This window comes from Bipolaris maydis (genome assembly GCF_028858645.1).
Source record: "Bipolaris maydis strain C4 unplaced genomic scaffold PSV08scaffold_14, whole genome shotgun sequence".
Lineage (NCBI taxonomy): Eukaryota > Fungi > Ascomycota > Dothideomycetes > Pleosporales > Pleosporaceae > Bipolaris > Bipolaris maydis.
Window position 1 is genome coordinate 1198423 of NW_027093870.1, and position 18369 is coordinate 1216791.

General features: G+C 51.2%; 8 protein-coding genes across 8 annotated transcripts; 5 read left to right on the forward strand and 3 right to left on the reverse strand.

Annotated features, from left to right (window-relative positions):
* Nucleotides 1-48: 48 nt before the first annotated feature.
* Nucleotides 49-1621, forward strand: PSV08DRAFT_412147 (Glyoxalase/Bleomycin resistance protein/Dihydroxybiphenyl dioxygenase). Its single transcript, XM_014218792.2, has 2 exons — nucleotides 49-535; nucleotides 613-1621. The coding sequence occupies exons 1-2, from the start codon at nucleotides 187-189 to the stop codon at nucleotides 1479-1481; spliced, it is 1218 nt and encodes a 405-aa protein (XP_014074267.1). The 5' UTR covers nucleotides 49-186; the 3' UTR covers nucleotides 1482-1621.
* On the reverse strand, nucleotides 1586-4275 carry PSV08DRAFT_209204 (uncharacterized protein; the record flags this gene model as incomplete). The annotated part of the gene is made up of 3 exons (XM_014218793.2): nucleotides 1586-2102; nucleotides 2150-2536; nucleotides 2592-4275. 3 exons carry the CDS (start codon nucleotides 4273-4275, stop codon nucleotides 1747-1749), a joined length of 2427 nt encoding a protein of 808 aa, XP_014074268.1. The 3' UTR covers nucleotides 1586-1746.
* An 816-nt stretch (nucleotides 4276-5091) lies between these two features.
* Nucleotides 5092-6932, reverse strand: PSV08DRAFT_229937 (HAD-like domain-containing protein; the record flags this gene model as incomplete). The annotated part of the gene is made up of 4 exons (XM_014218794.1): nucleotides 6914-6932; nucleotides 6218-6852; nucleotides 6086-6154; nucleotides 5092-6019 (listed from the first exon to the last, which is right to left on the reverse strand). The coding sequence occupies exons 2-4, from the start codon at nucleotides 6784-6786 to the stop codon at nucleotides 5092-5094; spliced, it is 1566 nt and encodes a 521-aa protein (XP_014074269.1). The 5' UTR covers nucleotides 6787-6852; nucleotides 6914-6932.
* A 244-nt stretch (nucleotides 6933-7176) lies between these two features.
* Nucleotides 7177-8490, forward strand: PSV08DRAFT_365525 (uncharacterized protein). Its single transcript, XM_014218795.2, has 3 exons — nucleotides 7177-7419; nucleotides 7471-8188; nucleotides 8244-8490. Exons 1-3 carry the CDS (start codon nucleotides 7246-7248, stop codon nucleotides 8381-8383), a joined length of 1032 nt encoding a protein of 343 aa, XP_014074270.1. The 5' UTR covers nucleotides 7177-7245; the 3' UTR covers nucleotides 8384-8490.
* A 557-nt stretch (nucleotides 8491-9047) lies between these two features.
* Nucleotides 9048-10974, forward strand: PSV08DRAFT_365526 (uncharacterized protein). The gene is made up of 4 exons (XM_014218796.2): nucleotides 9048-9432; nucleotides 9481-10261; nucleotides 10313-10429; nucleotides 10485-10974. The coding sequence occupies exons 1-4, from the start codon at nucleotides 9119-9121 to the stop codon at nucleotides 10824-10826; spliced, it is 1554 nt and encodes a 517-aa protein (XP_014074271.1). The 5' UTR covers nucleotides 9048-9118; the 3' UTR covers nucleotides 10827-10974.
* Nucleotides 10975-11541: 567 nt separating this feature from the next.
* Nucleotides 11542-11811, reverse strand: PSV08DRAFT_355724 (uncharacterized protein; the record flags this gene model as incomplete). Its single annotated transcript, XM_066092922.1, has 1 exon — nucleotides 11542-11811. One exon carries the CDS (start codon nucleotides 11809-11811, stop codon nucleotides 11542-11544), a length of 270 nt encoding a protein of 89 aa, XP_065948240.1.
* Nucleotides 11812-13880: 2069 nt separating this feature from the next.
* PSV08DRAFT_229943 (uncharacterized protein) lies at nucleotides 13881-16547 on the forward strand (the record flags this gene model as incomplete). Its single annotated transcript, XM_014218798.1, has 5 exons — nucleotides 13881-14395; nucleotides 14499-14704; nucleotides 14756-15269; nucleotides 15316-15637; nucleotides 15690-16547. 5 exons carry the CDS (start codon nucleotides 13881-13883, stop codon nucleotides 16302-16304), a joined length of 2172 nt encoding a protein of 723 aa, XP_014074273.1. The 3' UTR covers nucleotides 16305-16547.
* A 711-nt stretch (nucleotides 16548-17258) lies between these two features.
* On the forward strand, nucleotides 17259-18305 carry PSV08DRAFT_209215 (uncharacterized protein; the record flags this gene model as incomplete). The annotated part of the gene is made up of 2 exons (XM_014218799.1): nucleotides 17259-17290; nucleotides 17362-18305. 2 exons carry the CDS (start codon nucleotides 17259-17261, stop codon nucleotides 18275-18277), a joined length of 948 nt encoding a protein of 315 aa, XP_014074274.1. The 3' UTR covers nucleotides 18278-18305.
* Between the last annotated feature and the right edge of the window lie 64 nt (nucleotides 18306-18369).

Sequence of the window (18369 nt, forward strand, 5' to 3'; positions counted from 1 at the left end):
GCGGTAGTGGAAATGATAAAGATCGCACTGCGTTGCATGTCTCAACCGGAATCCTCACCACTGTACTACTTTTGCATTGCAAGCAAGAATTCGAGCATCTAAAACGACTCGACTGCTTGCTAATAAGGCCTTGAGTTTGTTTTTATACAACTGTTCGACCTTCCATAGTTCATATCATATTTCATCATGGCGCCCGCTGCTATCTCCCCACCTGCGTCACCCCGTCCGGATAACGCCACTACTTCAGACATCTCTTCATACCGTGGCTATCACCATGTCCACTGGTATGTCGGCAATGCAAAGCAGGCCGCAGCATTTTATGTTGCACGCATGGGCTTCGAGCGTGTAGCATACCGTGGACTTGAGACTGGTTCGCGAGCTACTGCTTCTCACGTGGTACGAAACGGCGACGTCACATTCGTGTTGACTTCGCCGCTGCGGTGTCTGGAGCAAGGCTCAAGATTTGGCAAGGAGGATGAGGAGTTGATCAAGGAAATTCATGCGCACCAGGAGAGACATGGTGATGCTGTCAAGGGTAAGCGTGACACACCGCACACCTTCTCTGTGCTCATCAATCAAAGGCAAAATGCAACAACTAACACTATCATTTAGATGTTGCATTCGAAGTCGATGATGTAGACGCCATATACTCTGCGGCCGTCTCCGCCGGTGCCGTCTCCATCAGAGAACCCTACACACTGTCAGACGACCAAGGCAGCGTACGCCTGGCCACCATCCGCACCTACGGCGACACAACGCACACTCTAATTCAAAAGTCCTCCTACACCGGCGTCTTCCTTCCCGGCTACCGCACCGAAACCAGCGCTCGGGACCCACTCTCCGCCTTCCTCCCCTCCATCAATCTCAGCGCCATCGACCACTGCGTCGGCAACCAAGACTGGGATGAAATGGAAAACGTCTGCGCCTACTACGAAAAAGTCCTGGGCTTTCACCGCTTCTGGAGTGTAGACGACAAGGACATTTGCACAGAGTATTCCGCTCTCAAATCGATCGTCATGAGCTCCCCCAACGACGTCGTCAAAATGCCCATCAACGAGCCCGCCAAGGGCAAAAAACAGAGCCAGATTGAGGAGTACGTGGATTTCTACGGTGGTCCCGGTGTCCAGCATATTGCACTGCGGACTACGGATATTATATCCGCCATTACGAACCTGAAGGCGAGGGGCGTCGAGTTTATCAAGGTCCCCGAGACGTATTACGAGAGCATGAAGATCAGGCTTAAGAAGGCGGGCATGACGCTGAATGAGGATTTCGAGACGCTGAAGAGCTTGGATATCTTGATTGATTTTGATGAGGGGGGTTACCTGCTGCAGCTTTTTACTAAGCATCTTATGGATCGGCCGACGGTGTTTATTGAGATTATTCAGAGGAATAACTTTGGTGGGTTTGGTGCAGGCAACTTTAAGAGCTTGTTTGAGGCGATTGAGAGGGAGCAGGAGCTGAGGGGGAACTTGGTCTGAGAGAGAGGCAAGGCCAAGATGAGGAGACATGATGAGTGGTTGGCGTTCAAGGCATTTTCCTGGCGTTGGATCTAGCGTGGACATAGGGTCTACTGCACATGTTGCATATTGATATTTTTCAATTCATTATCTATTTCCAGATCATCTTGAGCCACAGATCTCATCTTCTTTCTCTCTCTATCAGTTTTGTCTTTCACTCTCTACTTTAAGCATTTTGATAGTGCTTTGTCTAAAACATCACTTTAAGACTTTTCAACCCAACAATCTACATCGGTAGATTCCATATAAAATCCAAAGTTCCGTCGTCAAATCCCTGGAAACTCTGTGGCCCGCTATCCAAACCAAATGGTGCCATTGCAGGATCAAAGGGTAGTGCAAGCCAGTCGTCATCTGGCATGAGATTCGTCACGTTTTCTGCTAGTGAGGAAAGGTGTGACTGTCCGGCATTGTGATTGTTCAAAAATTCCATGCCCGTTGTTGCGCCCTTGAGGTCGGCGGACGTAGCACGTGAGGGGAGTCGTGGTGGTCGTGAAGAAACAACAAAGCTTTCGCGGAGACGAGCAACATGCAAGTCAAGTAGTGTGGCATAGCGCGACGCCAGATGCATATCGTCAAGAGTACCTGAAATGTCAGCAACAATACAAAGTCAGAGCATAGATAACACTAACTCGCACGAAGTGCCCGGACGGCTGCGTCAAGAATGTCTAGACACGATTGGAGCTTTTGATTGCGTGAGCCCAAGCTCAGGCCCTTGATTAGGTATATCGATGATGTCGTGATGCGCAGGAAGATCCTCACTGGCGAGTAGCGCAGTGCTCCTGTTTCTGACAATTGGCAGACCTTTTGCAAAATCTGGCAGCTTCCATCAACCACCTCCTGGATAAAATCGTAGTCTCTTGGCTCGAGATTAAAGGGAAGATTGTCTTCTTGAGGAACATCTGGGTCGGTCTCGGCCAGGGTGCGCTCAACGACTGCTTGCATGCCTAGCGAATTGGTGTAGATGCGAACATATTGATACTCTATGTGAAGCATGTCATGCAATCCGACTTTGAGCTCTGTGAAGCATTAGCATTGAGGTTTTCATATGTTTAACGGCGTAAAGTAACTTACTACAGGGATCAAGATACTTCTTCCTCCACGAGGTTAGTAGAGGTTGGAAGTGTTCAAGGAGGCCTATGTAGCGACCAGTGCGCAGCAGACTCCTTGTAGTAGTCGTGTTGGGATATATCGTATCAGAGATGGAACGTGCAAGCTTTGTAAGCTCCACCCAGGCACTCATGAAAGACTGCCATTGCTCTACAGCACCTGTCGCTGAATCGACCGGAATCTTTTCCATCAAAGCATGGTTGAGACTTTGCGGGATCATCGAAGTGCAACCTAAGCGCCACGAGAGCTGTTCAAGTAGCACGTATAGTAGCTTCCGGGCTCGGATCCTTCGTAGGATCAGATATTCAGTTGAGAACTTTGGGTAAGATACCTGATCTTTGTCGATCCTTGCATTATCTTCAAAGAGGCCCAGCTCTTGAGCCAACGACAAGGCACAACCCATCAACATCCAAGACATGCGATCAGAGCGCTTTGCAGGTTCTATGACATCCTCGAACCACCTGTTCGAGGTTACGTCTCCTTCCAAGAGCTTTGCACCCTCTTCAGTGGTGTTGTTGGCGCCAATCATGAGCTCACAGTCCCAGCCATCTGCGGCAGTTGGGAAGTGAAGAGCGCGAGGATGCCACTCGGATAGCAGCAACAGTGCTTCAATGGATCCAATAGTCCTACTCTGTGCTTTAGAGGGCTTCACCTGTCCCAACATGATTTTCATGATGAAACGTTGACATTGTTCCCAGAGTCTGTCATGCACAAAGTAGCCTCGCGACGCGCCACCTACTCCAGGGAGGAGATTGTATCGAGATGAAATCATCAAGATAGTGGTACAGAGAAACGGATCCAACGCAATCAGTGTGTAGTGATTCTCATGATGCGAATAAAACTCTCCTAGTATGGGCGACAAGGGCGAACAGTTCTTGAAGAATAGATCAACGTATGTAACGGCTTCATGCGCGGAGAACCAGCCCATTTGCACAAATCGACACGAAGTCCATATCTTTAGAGTCTCAGGCGACGGTGTTGACATCTGCACCGGCTGCGCTCTGAATGTGTGAAATGGGGATGATGGCACGCCATTATCGTAACCAGATGGCCCTGACCTGGGCGTCTCGTATGCCTGAGACCCTGACTGCTCCTGGTTGTCAATGGCGTCGCGATGATTTGCGGCCTCAAACAGCAGATTCAACGCATCGCTGCCGCTAGAAACCACAGTCCTCATCACGGAATGAGCTAGATCTGACTGAGACGACGAAACGCGCCGAAGATGGCTGTGTGGAGACTGAAATTCCGGGCGATGGTGGCCGCCGTTAACATGTGGGCTACCTCCCGGAGTGAACCCATGTGTCGAAATGGACAATCTGTGGCCACTGGGTGAGGGATGAACGACGGGCTGTGGATTTGACTGGGGCTGGGCAGGCTCCTCGTCTTCATTCTCTCTCGCCTCTCCCGGCTTGCGTCTCTTGACCCATGAACGCTCCGACCGGAAGACGCATTCGCGCATCTCTCGCTTGCATCTTTGGCAAGGAGGCTTTAGCTCTCCGCCATCAGGGCCGGTTCCCAGGATACATTTGGCCTTGCGTTGCCGGCAGTTAATGCAGGCCTTGTAGGCCCGCTTGAAGTCTTCCGGGTGGGTCCGCTTTTTGCTTGATGCTGAGTTTGCGTCCTGTTGGCCAGTGCCAGTGCCGGTCATGGAATCATCCGCTGTGGACATTCTGCGTTGCGTAGTAAGGTGATACAGCGGATGGAGAAGGAATTGCGCTGTATTAACGGACCCGCGGGTACCGGCGACAATGACTGGATGACGGTGGGAAAATCTCGTCCCGCCTCGGCTATCCGCGGGCACAAGGCCGTTGCATCCGCCCAGTGCATGCAGGACTGCCATTACTCAGGGCATGCTACTAATGTCCCTGTTCTCTGTACTAGTTAACATGCACATGGTTCAAGAGATGGACCGGACGAAAAATGGCATGACATTCGACTGGTTTTTGCCTTTTCTGTGGACCTGCTGTGGGATAAAAGGTGTACTACACCACAACGGCAATAGCAAGGATCAAGACGTGTAGTAAGAAGTGATTATTTTGTCATCTTATAACTGATCAACCTGATGATAAAACAAAATGAGGGGGAGGGTTCTCAGTTCTACGCATGGTATTATTTCTACAAGACATTTGCCCTAACCAAGCAAGCTTATTGTTGCTCGCTACTGAAGCAGCAAAGGCGACCTTTAGAATGGGTGCTGGGATTGCGGACCAAGGGTCGTTCAGGTGGAAGAGACAAGCAGGAATGTAACTATTTCTTTACAAAAACGCAGCAGAACAGTCCTCAGATGGTATAATCGCTCAAAAGATGTACATGATGCTCGCTTTTCGTGTCTCGTTCTAGCATAGGCTAGATGCCCAAAGGGTATCGACTTTTCGTGCAAGACTTCTGTTACCCCAAACGCCAGCATTGCATAACAAACTTGGAAACGTGGCCATTTCATAGCATATGCAAGCGGAAGATAGGCCTACCAGTCCGCTTGCACTGAGGCTACCAACGGCACAGAGGCCACAGTATCAGTCGCATCCGACAAGGGGACCTGTGACACTGGGACGTTAGCTTTAGCTGCAGCAGCTGCAGCAGCTTGAGCTAGCTTCTTCTTTTTCTTCTTACTGAGCGTAGGAGGAGCAGAAGCCTTGGCAGTCATTTCACCCCCACCCGCAATGCTGTCAGGCCACTCGAACGTCCATTGACCACCTTCCACAAACGGGACTTTGCTGATGAATTTGGACACATCTGACTGCTTCCTCAACACTTCCAAATAACCAGCTACTTCGCGCAATACGTCACCCTGCATCTGTTCAGGTGTAGCTGAGAATTCTGGAATCTCGAGGAGATTATACGGCTGGGCGCTGGCCTTGATGGAACTGTCGTCAATGAGAACCGTATTGTGCTGACCAAAGCGACCGCCAGCATCATATTCTGGGTGGTACGACTGGATTTGACTCCGGCTCCATACCAGTTTCAAGTTCTTGTACACTTGAACATTTTGCTGATAATTTGCCGGCGATAAACCGAAGCTGTCGCGCGCCCACTGAGCTACGAGCTTGGAGCGCAGATCGTTGTCCAGAGCTTGATTGACAAGTGCCTTGACATTGTCTGGCCTGGCGCTTGACCAAACCATGACCTTGAAGTTCTCGAACAGGTAGCGTAGAAAGGGCTTCAAGAACGGGCGCTCGATCATAGTCTTCGCATTGCGATTAGGCCGGTACAGGACTGTACCGTTAAGGTCCAGAATGACCAACATTGGGCCAGGGGTCTCGGTTTCAGACGGTTCTCCAGCAGACTGCTCCATGTACTCCTCTGTGGGCTGTGGCGCAGGAAGCATGATCTTCTCGTCCCCATAACGTCCCTTCTTCTCAGCAGCAGGAGTTTGCTTGGGTCCTTTGGATACACTGTGATGTTTGTTAATCCGGTGCCAGTCGGCTTCGTGAGAAGCAACGCAGTGGAGGGTTCCATACTCTTTCTGCTTGGTTTGGCTATTGGCAGCATTCACAGACTTTGATTTCTTCCCTGGATAATTTGGCGCCCTGTGAATATTAGCATTGCGATTCTTGAACTTTGCGCCCTGGAACAAGGCATCGATAGCATACTGTATGTCCTCGTTCCTCGCACCTTGGGGAAAGTTTGCCTGGGAGTGCATTGTGTGATGCTGCGCCCGATTTCCAAACATCTGTCGTTGCTGGTGATGCATGAATGGCGGAGGGCCATAGTGAAGCGGAGGTCCAAATGGCGGTGGCTGTCCAAACGGCGGCGGCCCATGTTGCTGCATATGCGGAGGCGGATGTCCTGCCAAAGCATCTGGACCCGGTGGATAGTTTAGTGGGGGTGGAGGCGGAGGTGGAGGTGCATGGTATCCATGACCATTGTGCACCATCCACTGATGGTACGCCTGCGCGTGGAGGTGGGCTCCGTAGTCACCATATGCTTGTGGGTTGTTGAACATGTGCGGAGGTATAGGGGGCGGCATCATCGGAGGTGGCATGGGGAAGTTGTTATTCCACGGAATTCCTGGCGATCCATATGGGCCTGGAGGTCCAGGAGGGGCCTGGGGAGGAGGAGGGGGAGGAAGCTGGTTCTCAAAGGCGCCCAAATCCTGCTCTCGATGGCCAAAGCCGCCAGGCTGGAAAGGCAGCGCATTCGGGTTCCATGAATCGTTCATGCTGGAGCCTGGGGCGGTGCAGGCGAGCGGGCGCTCTGGAAAAGGACTATGTCGACCTGTGGTGGTCTTGGAGTTGGCGATGTTAGTGGAAGAAGTTGCGACTGGAGCGCAGTGGGGGATGCTGTACCGAGCTGACGCGATGGCGGCCATTGAGCACGTGCGCTGGCGGTGAGGACGACTTGGAGAACAGAGAGGAGTGAGGAGTGAAGAGCAGGGCGAGGTGACGATGCAGTGCCCGAAGCATGAGCCCAGCTGATGACGCCTCTGTATAGAAATTTGGGCGCGCAACTGCCTGGCCGTCAGCCCTATCGGCGAATCGAAACCCCGGCGGCCATGTGGGGTCCACCGAAAAGTTGGGTAGCGCAATCTGGGGTGTTTTCGCGACGCTCCACTCCAATCCAAGGACTGTATCTCACAGCCTAGTAATTCCACGGCGGCGACTTGATATACGTGCCCGCGATGGTCCTTTCAAACAAGCTCGACCGCAACCTGCGTGCAGCAGAAGAAAGTTCGGATGGCGAAGACTACTACGAGGTTACGGACCGGTCTTCTTCTGCTTCTGTGATCGAGGCAGATGAAGGCGGAAACGTCATCAGCTCCGATGGCGAAGAAGACGCGGGGTCTGAAGACATGGTGAGCATCATACAGAGCAATCGACCAGTGGGCTGTGCTAACATGGACAAGTCAGATGCTGAAAACGACGACGACCAAGTAAAGGCGCAAATGAGCAGAGTCTCATTCGGCGCATTAGCCAAAGCCCAGGATGCACTCTCGAAATCGTCTAATCGAAAACGCAAGCGAGGCGACGACACATCAAAATCACAAGAAGACAAGCTGGAGGCGTTGAGAGAACGATTACGGCAGATCAAGGCTGAGAAGCTTGCAAGTGGTGCGCAGCCTAGCAAGAAAGCAAAGACATCGAGCAAGTCCAAGGCGAAGCCCGTTCAGAGTGGTAGTGGCGACAACGGCGACGCCAGCGATAGCGAGGGCTCCGGTTCAGACGCCGCGCCTCATGCGCGCTCCAGCAAACATGCCCCAGCCGTCCAGTCGAGCAAGCGCATGGTATCGCGCAAACGCCAGGTGGTTGAGGTGAAGAAACCCGTCTTCCGAGACCCACGATTTGATAGCGTGTCCGGGCCCCGGCCAGACGAGCATGTGATTGACAAGCGCTATTCGTTCCTCAACGACTACCGGGCTTCTGAAATCTCAGAACTGCGCAGCACCATCAAAAAGACAAAGAACGAAGAGGAGAAGGAGCGACTCAAGAAGAAGCTTTTATCTATGGAGTCCCAGCAGAAGGCAAGAGAAAACAAGGAGAAGCTCAAAGAGGTTACACGCGAGCACAAGAAGAAGGAGAAGGAATTGGTCAAGGAAGGCAAGAAGCCGTTCTTCTTGAAGAAGTGTATGTCCATGATCGCGCCTCCATTTAACCGTCACGTGCTAACCGTACGTTCTAGCCGAGCAAAAGAAGATTGCGTTGGTCGACCGGTTCCAGAATATGAAGGCGAAGCAGCGCGACAAGGTCATCGAACGCCGTCGCAAGAAGGTCACTGCCAAAGAAAGGAGGAACATGCCCGATGCGCGGCGCACTACTTAACGCCTCTCGTGTGTGGCGCATTCACATGCGGAAAGGCATTAGGATCAATTCCATATACCCAACCAGCAATGCAGCGTTTTTGCGTATTGCTGAGTTTTGCTCTCTTACATATGCCTTTGGCCCTGTGCTATTAAGAACGAGTGTGGCGTACAGTCTCTTACGATCAACCGATCAACCAGAAAATGCAGTCAAAAACATGGTAGATTCACGCTCAGACCCTAACATAAGGCCCGAGGACCGGGAATCTAGATCTACTTAGCTGCTCTTCAGCCTCATGCTTGGCAGGGATACCCGAATCTAGCCCCTCGCGCTATCTATTCAATAGGCTACCGAACACTTCCCTCAGCCAGCGGGCGGCGCCATCCCATCCTCGCTATACCACAATAGGTTGGTTGTAGAAAGCCCACATGCACACCTTGACTCTCTTGCTCCAGCCCGTTACCTCTTCAGGAGTTCGGTTACCATGCCATTTCGCTTCAAGCATTTTTGTGTCTTCAATTAGTAGGGGGAAACCGAACAGAATCTCGGAGGCGCCGTTCCACCTGACCAAGTATCCTCTCCGTTCTGAAATGCTCGGCTCGCATACGACGCCACCAGAATAACCCTGAATCGAGAAACATTCTGCCATGTATATATGCCGGTTACCATGCCTGACTGAGACTGCACTGGATAATACTATTCCATTCAGCAGGTCCAATTCCAGCAGCCGGTCATAGACCATTCCACTCGTTCAAGATGCGCTCGTTTACCGCTTCACTCCTTTTGTCTCTGGCAACAGCCACTACTGCTACTGAACAAGCCCAGTGCGACTTGATTCCGGATGTTGTTAATGTTTTACATGCCGTTCCGTATACGCCGGAACTATGCTCGTCGTTACTCAAGTTTTCTACTTCAACTGTCACCTCCACGGCTGTGAACACCGTGACGGACACCAGACCCACAGAAATCACAGAGACACTCACTGCCACCGAGACGTTTACCCACACAGAGACACTCACCACCGGTACCATTACTAGTACTACTGATGCTGTCTCAGTAGCCGTCACTGAGTAAGTCTGCTTAATATGAATCTAAATTGCAGCTGCTGATTTGTTTAGAACGACCACAGTCCCAGCATGCCCCACAATCACTACCGTCTTCAAACGAGGCGAGGTTGCTGAGACTGCTTCCACCGACACGACTTGTACCGGAAAGAAGTCTGCAAGCAGTGCAGGTGTTTATCCCACCTATCCCATCAGCGCTGCCCAGACATCTCCAACAAGCACTAGCTCTACTACGTGCTCCAGTTCTACCTCTACAAAGTCTTCTTCGACCAAGTGCTCAGAAAGTTTGAAGCCGACTCATGATGGATCCTACAACACGGAGGATTCTTATCCCACCAGTTCCTCGAGCACTCTGAAGCAGGCTTACGCTGATTCCTACAACACCAAGGAGTCTTACCCTACTGGTTCCTCCAGCGTTGACGGGTCCTATTATGCAGCTAGCTCGAGCAATGTTTACCCGCACTATGATGTTACCTCAAGCACAGTTCAGCAATACCCCGCTGCCTCGAGCATCATTCAGCAGTACCCTGTTGCCAACTCGAGCACTTACCAGCCATATCCTGTTGTTAACTCTACCACTTCGGCAACACCCTCGGTAACACCAGTCACTCCCACCCCCACCCCTACTCCCACTCCAGTCGTACTGTGCGCAGAGGCACCGGAAGAGCTTCAGCAGTTCGAGTGTGAAAAGATTACCCAGGGCTGTGGATGCCTTGGCCTGCAAGCACCTACAACGACCGAGACCGTCACTGAGATTACTTCTGTCGTTGAATTCGCAACAACCACGGCTACAGTTCAGATCACCACAGTTGAGGACGAGACACTTACACTATCTGTAAGTCTATTATTCTCACTTACAAGGCTATAGTCTAATTGATTCTTGTAGGTTGATGCAACTGCATACGTTACCCCAACAGTAACTATTGTCACCAAGGCCACTGAGACAGCGGCTCCACCTGATTTCAACACCGACGCTAACAACTGCGGTTCATGCGGCAACGTAGTAAGTCCCCAATGCCTTGTCAATCATACCTCATAACCAACTAACATCACCCTAGTGTCCCAACGGCGGTTCCTGCACCAATGGTGTGTGCCAGAACCTGAACCCGAACCCCCAATGCGCCACCTCCTCGTGCCGAAGCTACATCTACTGTGGTAGTGGCTGCCTCTGCGGCTCCGTCGTTGGCGGCGGCGGTCTCTGTATTCCCGGCAGCACATCCTGCAGCAGTCCCGCGTGCAATACAAACTCGGACTGCGGCGCCAATCAGTTGTGCGTCATCAACACGTGCTGCAGAGGCGGCGCTGGCATGTGCGTCTCCGTTCAAACTTCGTGTGCCAACAATGCTGCTCCGAAGATGTTGTTTGTGCGACGGCCCAGTGAGGGAACCGTGTCTGGATAGAGTTTGAAGTCTTACTATAGAAGCATGACTTAAGCTTGCGGAACCTTACTTTAATACAAACCATTTGTTTATATACTAAGTTCCTAGGGACGCTTGAATATTAATGTTTTCTAGTATTTCTTTTCGAAAAAATTAAATTGTAAATTTGAAGTGCTTCGCAGATAGGCACCAAGATTGTTTGTTATCGGTGAGTTGAGACGAATTCTTAAGGATAAAATTCATTGTTCAGATGAGACTGCATACATATATACAGTAACGTTTCCATCCTAGAGAGAACCTAACAGATCCCTAATAGATGTCCTTCCTAGACATGGTTTCAGAGTATGATGGCAAGAATCTTTAAACGTCGCCACAGACTACCGCATGAAATTATTTGTCTCTCTCTCTCTCTCTCACACACACACACACACTTTCTCTCTTCAACATAAATGGAGATTAGACAAGTATAGCCCAGCCCCTGGCAAAAGTAAAAGAACCTTTACTTCCATTACTGTTCGACCTGGAAGTACCAGGTGCCGTCAAGGCGTGACAGATTTACACATGGGGCTACCGAACCGGGACTGACAACACCACTTGTACGTGTCTGCCCAGGCACCATTATTCTAATCTGCGCACGATGCTGAGTAGACAGCAACGTGTCCTGGAAGTTGGTAAGAATGATGGCATTGCGCCTGGAGCTGCGGTTGGTGACGAAGACATTGATATTTCGGGCGGTTTAGACATTGGTCGGGATGGTCATATGGAGGACAATAAGGTTGCTGGGTTGCCACGAGGCTACTGCCTGCTCTCCGGTGCTTCTCGGCTCATCGATGTATCGCTGGAACGAGATTTGCCCGATATTGTTGACGGGGTTGGGGCGGAACAGTGCGGATATGCATGCGCCTTGTCGGGGCTCGAGAGCTTGCGAGGAAGGAAGCGCTGCGCTAGATGCGACAGAGACCATGAGGATGGCGGAGAGGAGATATTCGGAGGCGTGAAAGAACATGTTGATGTCTTTAGAATGGGGTTCGCGCTTGACGACGTGGAATTAATAGATGAGTAGTTGATCAGACCTTTGCTAGGAGAGACTGGTGGAGATGAAGACGGAACATAGTAGTACTTTATATGTCATGTGCAACCACCGGCTACGAGATAGGCAAACACACACCCGTGCTCTGATTATGCGAAAACTCTCCATCTATGTCACTGTGCTGAGTACATGCACGCTACTTAAAGCTTTTCGTCTTTTAAAAGCATAAGTGCTTAGAAGTTTTACTCATCTCACCTAAATTCACGATCGATGTATAGTGCGGACCGAAAGGCAATAGCGACAAGTGAATACACAGTTGACAGGACCGTTTACCCGTGCCTTTTCAAGATCATCCATATCTGCTTGTATAAGCTACTTGAGAAAATAGCAAAAAAAGACAGTAATAAACAATAAAGTTGATCATAATATTGAAGTGATGCTACAAAGCTCTGGAATTCCTAGCTTTCTGGCGTGTTGTTGCTCTCGGTACTAGCAAAGTAGCTCTCACGGAACGGATTTACTATGACGAAGTGCACATTGAGTAGAATGCTAATCGTAGTGTTACAATAGCAGCAATAAAGGCTCCAAGCGAGCTTCATACCATCGGTGCTCGGTGATTTCGTTTAAAATTCACCGATTAACCAATCGAGTGGCCTGTCTGGAGTCCGGGTATTCCCGTCCACCGAGAGAAGAGTAGTAAAGGTACCGAAAGTTAAATAGATTCAAGCTTACGGTGGCCCATGTGAGGGCCATATTAACCACTCTATGTAGGCAGATCTTTTGTCAATTAGACCATCATCATCATCATAGCTCATAATAGTATATCTTTGTATCCTGATCATTTATTGGCGGTGGCATGGGATAAACAGAGTGCTCTTGGCGACGGTACGAGATATTCAAGGTTCAGAGGGGACTACATGTACATTCAGGTCAGTAGGTCTTCAATATGAGGCTAAGCCTACCTGTGTAGTAAGCTGCTTTTCTCAACCTAGCTACGACTTCAGTCAACACTAATCAGAGCGGTATGTCTGCGTACTTAGTAATATCGAAAATTCTAGGTCACAACACAGCCATGATGCAGACTGATGGAGCAACAGCTTGATAGCCGGCCCGCATTCAAAAATTTTGTACCAAGCCGCATATCTACTGGTAACTCTCCCGACTCGAGAAAGGGTGATCTGATGAGTCCTCAAGGTTTTTTTTTCTCGGTTCAGAGTATCGTAACAACTGTGCCTCCATCCAACGGCATTTTAGTTTTCTTTCAACCCTAGTATTCTTTAACATGATGATTCTAGTCCGTGAGCGGCGCTGAAGAGAATTGCAGCTTTAGCTCTATCACTACAACGATATGCTACTCTGGCTAATATGGTTGCCCACCAATCTACCTCCCATCAGTTACTAGTATAAGTGAAATACGTAGGCAAGATTCCAACAAACACTCTACTATCCATCTCACAACCACGCACCATCCGGAGATATATACCCTTAACATCCCACTACACCTGACTACCATCCGCGAAAATACTAAGATATGCCAATAGCCAATCACATCGCACCTCCTCCATGCACTCAACCCCCCACCCCTACCCTTAAGAGCTACTTATAACATGCAGCTAAGGCCGCAAAATGATGTACGCCAAGCCCTGCACTACAACGACATAACCACAACTTGCAACGGTACTTGCACTTGCATGTAACTCAACCGCTCAACAACTCACCCCCACACTTGTGCTCCCCCGCTCCCCCGCCCGCGGATTAATGCTTGAAAGGGCAGGTACGTTTGGTGGGGGGGGAAAAGCACGACATACCTGCATCACTCTTTGTACTTGTTTTCTTTTATCATTCGAGTAAAAAAAAAAGGAAGAAGGATGATGGCATCGGAGGAAGCGGGGTCGACGCAGGAAGACAGACGAAAAGAAAGATAACAGGATAGATACATGGATGGATAGGTATATAAAAGCCTTGTACTCGCAATGCAAAAGATGGTGCCAATTTCCCTTATTCCCATGCATTGAACTGATTGCTTGGTCAATTCCGGCTTCACAATGGAGTCCTGGCTCGTCCTCTTCCTCTTGCTCACAGCACCAATCCAAGCCTGCCAACGCGACTGGTCCCTCCTGCAGACGCGCATCAGCCGGCACTCGCACTCAGCCAGCAAACACAGGATCCGCGACACGGCGGCGTACCCACCGGTCCTGACGCCCAGCGAATCCGTCCTCGTCAACTCGTTCGACGCCGTCGCCCTGCGCACATGGTCCTCGTACTACACGCACGGCGACCATCTGGGCACGCACAACCGGTCCATGGCGGAGTGGACGGCGGAAAAGTGGCGGGCTGCGGGGTTCAGCGAGGTGAGCGTTGAGGAGTTCCCCATTTGGTACACATATCCTGAGCGGTCGGCGCTGCGGCTCGAGGGTGTAGCGGGCGAGGTGCTGCATGAGGCGCGGCTGGTCGAGGATGTGTTGGTCGAGGATGAGACGAGTGGGTATCCCAATGTGATTCCGGCGTATCATGCGATGAGTGCTAGTGGGGATGTTAAGGGGGAGTATGTGTATGTTGGGTGAGTTTTTTTCTCTCCTTTCTTTCCGTCTCTTATCTTTTTTTTTGATGCCTATGAAGTGGATGGACAAGGCTGATGCGGATGTGGATTTGCGGGAGATTAGACGCGGCACACGAGCGGATTTCCAGGTTCTGAAAGACGCGGGAATTGAGTTGAAAGGTAAAATTGCGCTTGCGAATTATGGGGGGATATATCGTGGGACCAAGGTGAAGAATGCGCAGGATAATGGGATGGCGGGGTGTGTGCTTTTTACGGATCCGTTGGATGATGGTGAGGTTACGGTGGAGAATGGGTATAAGGCTTATCCTGGTTTGATGCCCTCTTATTACGCTTGTTTGAGTGAGTACTGACGAACGATAGATGGACCTGCAAGAAATCCCTCTTCGATTCAGAGAGGTAGTGTACGCTTTTCTTCACTGTATTCTGGTGATCCTACGACTGTCGGGTGGGCTTCCTCGTGGGATTCTCCGCGTGGGGATATCTCCTTGTATACACCGTCCATCCCATCCGTCCCTATTAGCATGAAGGATTCGCTCCCGCTTCTTGAGGCTCTCAGGGGCCACGGCGTATCTGCCAAGGAAGCAAACCGTAGTGGGTGGACTGGTGGATTCAGCAACATAACTTATGACAGCGGTCCTGCCCCTGGTGCGCTCCTACATATAGACCATCTCATGAACGGGTGGGTAGCCCCTGCATGGGATGTCATTGGCGTCATCAACGGGACTACCGACGAAGTCGTCGTGATTGGAAATCACCGCGATGCATGGGTCATTGGCGGTGCTGCAGATCCGAACTCGGGCAGTGCTGTTTTGATTGAGCTGGCGAATGCGTTTGGCAAGTTGGTGGCAAAGGGCTGGAAGCCAAGGAGAACAATGTACGTCCAGCCCACCGCAGAATTCACATTGACTAACCCAGTGCAGCGTCCTTGGGTCCTGGGATGCCGAGGAATTCGGCCTCCAGGGTTCCACTGAATGGGTTGAAACGAATTTGCCCTGGCTCACAACAAGTGTAGTTGCCTATCTCAACCTGGACATTGCAGTGTCTGGTCCTAGGACCTCGTTCTCCGGCAGCGGAGAGCTACACACCATGGTCGTAGAACAGATGAAAAAGGTCCTATTCCCCGAAGGCTGGGGCGATTTCCCCACGCTCTACGACATGTGGCACAATACTACCCAGGGAGCAATTCCACCACTGGGAAGTGGCTCCGACTATGCCAGTTTCTACCAAAACGGCATCGCATGTGTACGTTCCCGCACATGTTGCCTTAGTATTCCACCACTAACACGCCTGCTAGATCGACATTGGCTCCGACGGCGGCAAAACCGACCCCATCTACCACTACCACTCCAACTACGACTCGTACGCGTGGATGTCGCGCTTCGGCGACCCAGACTTCAAGCTGCACAAGGCAATCGGCCAGTGGCTCACCCTCGTCGCCTACCACATTGCCGACGACGCCCTCATCCCCTGGGACCTCCCTAACGCAGCCACAGTCCTGCAATCCTACCTCTCCGAGCTCAACGAAACAATCGCAGACTCTGAATTGTCCAAGGACTTGGATCTCGCGCCGCTGGGCGATGCGATTGCAGAGTTTGAGGCCCAGGCTGCGAATATCGCACAGGTTGCTCAGACGGCCGTGGGATTTGAGGATACAGTGATGCTGGGGGTTGTAAATGCAAAATTCCGGGATTTCTCGCGTGGCTTTGCGTCGTCGGGTGGATTACCTGGCCGCGAGACGTTCAAGAATGTGATCAGTGCACCGGGCATTGACAACGGGTATGGCGCTGATGTGTTTCCTGCAGTTACGGATAGTGTGAATAAAGGGGATGCGAGCGCGGCGCAGGAGTGGATTGAGAAGAGTGCGCGGGCGGTGTTGAGGGCTGCGGAGATTTTGCAGGTGGGGAATTGAGTCAAGGGTGATGCATATGGCTGTGCGTGTGGGCAACCAGAAACAGCACGGCCATGTATCTAGTCGTTTTGCAAAAGAGAGAATTATGGCATTGTGAAACTTGTACGTTGGCCAGGTCGATTGGAATGATGTTAGATAATTCGACTGTGGAGTATGCAGACGAATCAGAAGGGTTGGTCCCATAGAACAGCGGTTCATCACCAATCTCGCTTGTAGTAGTGTAATGCCTTTACCATCGACGTCACTCTTACAACCATCCCTGCATCGTCTTCTAAGTATGTAACACAACATGATGCAATCACCACCAGCCCAACCAGCGCCATACCTGAGACACGGGGGGGTAAGGAAGGGAAAAGCAAAGACAAAGACACAGGCACACACACATGTGTATAGTCATGCATACAACGAAAAGGCAAGGCGACAGACGCTGAATCCCCTATATGCGCATATCGCCAGTAGATGATGGGATTCTTCTTCTTCCGTCGCACGCACAAACCCAAGTGGACCCCGTCATACGATGGGGAAGCGCAAGGATGCTTTTCTTCCAAGGCAGACGACGCGCGTGAGTGGCGTTGGGGCGCGCAAGTCCAGCCCACCCGGCATGTCACACGCAAACTACGTCATTGTGCTTTTCAAGCTGAGGAGAAAGGGAAGAAAAGCAGGAGGGCTTGCACACACACACACACATATGCACATACATTTGGTTTTCGCATACCGCTTCTCTCCCTTCTCACCGCCCCCTTTTGTGCTCCGTTTTTCTACGTGACTGAAAAAAAGGAGAGAGGTGGATTTGTTTAAAGAGAGTGAGGCCGAAGAAGGTTGAATTGCATCTATCCTGTTACGAGGTGCCGCCACGACCGCCACGATCGCCCCCCTCTAAAAAAAAGGAGAGACGAAAGAGAGATATTTCAAGGAAAAGAAGAAGAAGAAGGAGTAAAAATCGACTAAGCAATCATGTCTAATGCTCAGGAAAAGCCACTCAATGAGTACGTTCTTGGAAAAACGACAGCTAGCGCAAATGGGCGAACAGCGTGTTCTAACCAAATGGATGTAATAGGCTCCTCTCACGCTCAATGGTAGACATCTACGTCGGACCCGAGAACACGCACTGGATTCTACACGAAAAGCTACTATGCCACCACTCGCCCTTCTTCCGCAAAATCTTCTACTCCAAATCGTCAACCTCATCGCGCACGCAGTCGTTTGGCCTCCCCGATGAAGAAGACGTGCCGTTCAAGACGTTTGTCGGCTGGCTCTACTCATCCAGCCTACCGGTGCCGCGCGAGGAAGCCGACCTCGGCACAGCCTTCGACCTGTACCTGATGGCGGAGAAGTTTGAGATTCCGGCGCTCGTGGCCGACGTGCTGCAGGTGGTGCGCGAGTGGTACAAGTACAGCGATTCGTACCCGGGCCTGCGCCGCGTGCAGTACATCTACGCCAACACGGAGGAGTCGAGCCCGATGCGACACATGCTCGTGCATGCTGTCGCGCGCATGATGGTCGTGGCCAACACAGGCATCCCGCCGCACTGGGACAAGGCGCTGCGCAAGAACGGGCAGCTGGCTGTCGACATCATCCGCGCCATCCAGGACTGGCGGCTCGACGAGGAGACGGTGCCGGATGCGCGTGAAGAGCCGGCCGAGGGCGAGGAACTGGTCGATGTCGAGGGCGAGACGAGCAAGTTGGATGAGCAGGCGGAAAAGGAAATCGATGCTAAGCTCGCGGGGAGGGACGATCCGCCCGCATCGTCATCTTCAGTGTCTGCGGATGAGAGCGCAGAGGACTCCGAGGACACGGTTGTCGAGTCGCCGGTTGAAGAGGCCAAGGGCGGGGTGCAAGGGGCCAGCGCAAAGGGAAAGAAGGAAGACGTCAAGACTAACAACAAGACTTTAACACCGATTCTTGAGAAGGAATTTGGCAAGTTTAGCTTGAACGAGCGGGGGACTGCTGATTACGGTACCCTCAAGGCCTAAGACATTGCCCACGTCTTCTTCTTCTTTTTTTTTTCTTCTGGCTGGCTGGCTAGTTGACGAGTGCATGGTCATGCATCTCTTCACATCATTCT

Excerpts from the sequence above, each read along its gene's own strand:
- PSV08DRAFT_412147 (XM_014218792.2), top strand. The coding sequence starts at position 187 with ATGGCGCCCGCTGCTATCTCCCCACCTGCGTCACCCCGTCCGGATAAC. Across the intron at positions 536-612 it reads ACATGGTGATGCTGTCAAGG|ATGTTGCATTCGAAGTCGAT; the intron begins GTAAGCGTGACA and ends ACTATCATTTAG.
- PSV08DRAFT_365525 (XM_014218795.2), top strand. The coding sequence starts at position 7,246 with ATGGTCCTTTCAAACAAGCTCGACCGCAACCTGCGTGCAGCAGAAGAA. Across the intron at positions 7,420-7,470 it reads ACGCGGGGTCTGAAGACATG|TCAGATGCTGAAAACGACGA; the intron begins GTGAGCATCATA and ends AACATGGACAAG. Across the intron at positions 8,189-8,243 it reads GCCGTTCTTCTTGAAGAAGT|CCGAGCAAAAGAAGATTGCG; the intron begins GTATGTCCATGA and ends CGTACGTTCTAG.
- PSV08DRAFT_365526 (XM_014218796.2), top strand. The coding sequence starts at position 9,119 with ATGCGCTCGTTTACCGCTTCACTCCTTTTGTCTCTGGCAACAGCCACT. Across the intron at positions 10,262-10,312 it reads ACGAGACACTTACACTATCT|GTTGATGCAACTGCATACGT; the intron begins GTAAGTCTATTA and ends TGATTCTTGTAG. Across the intron at positions 10,430-10,484 it reads GCGGTTCATGCGGCAACGTA|TGTCCCAACGGCGGTTCCTG; the intron begins GTAAGTCCCCAA and ends ACATCACCCTAG.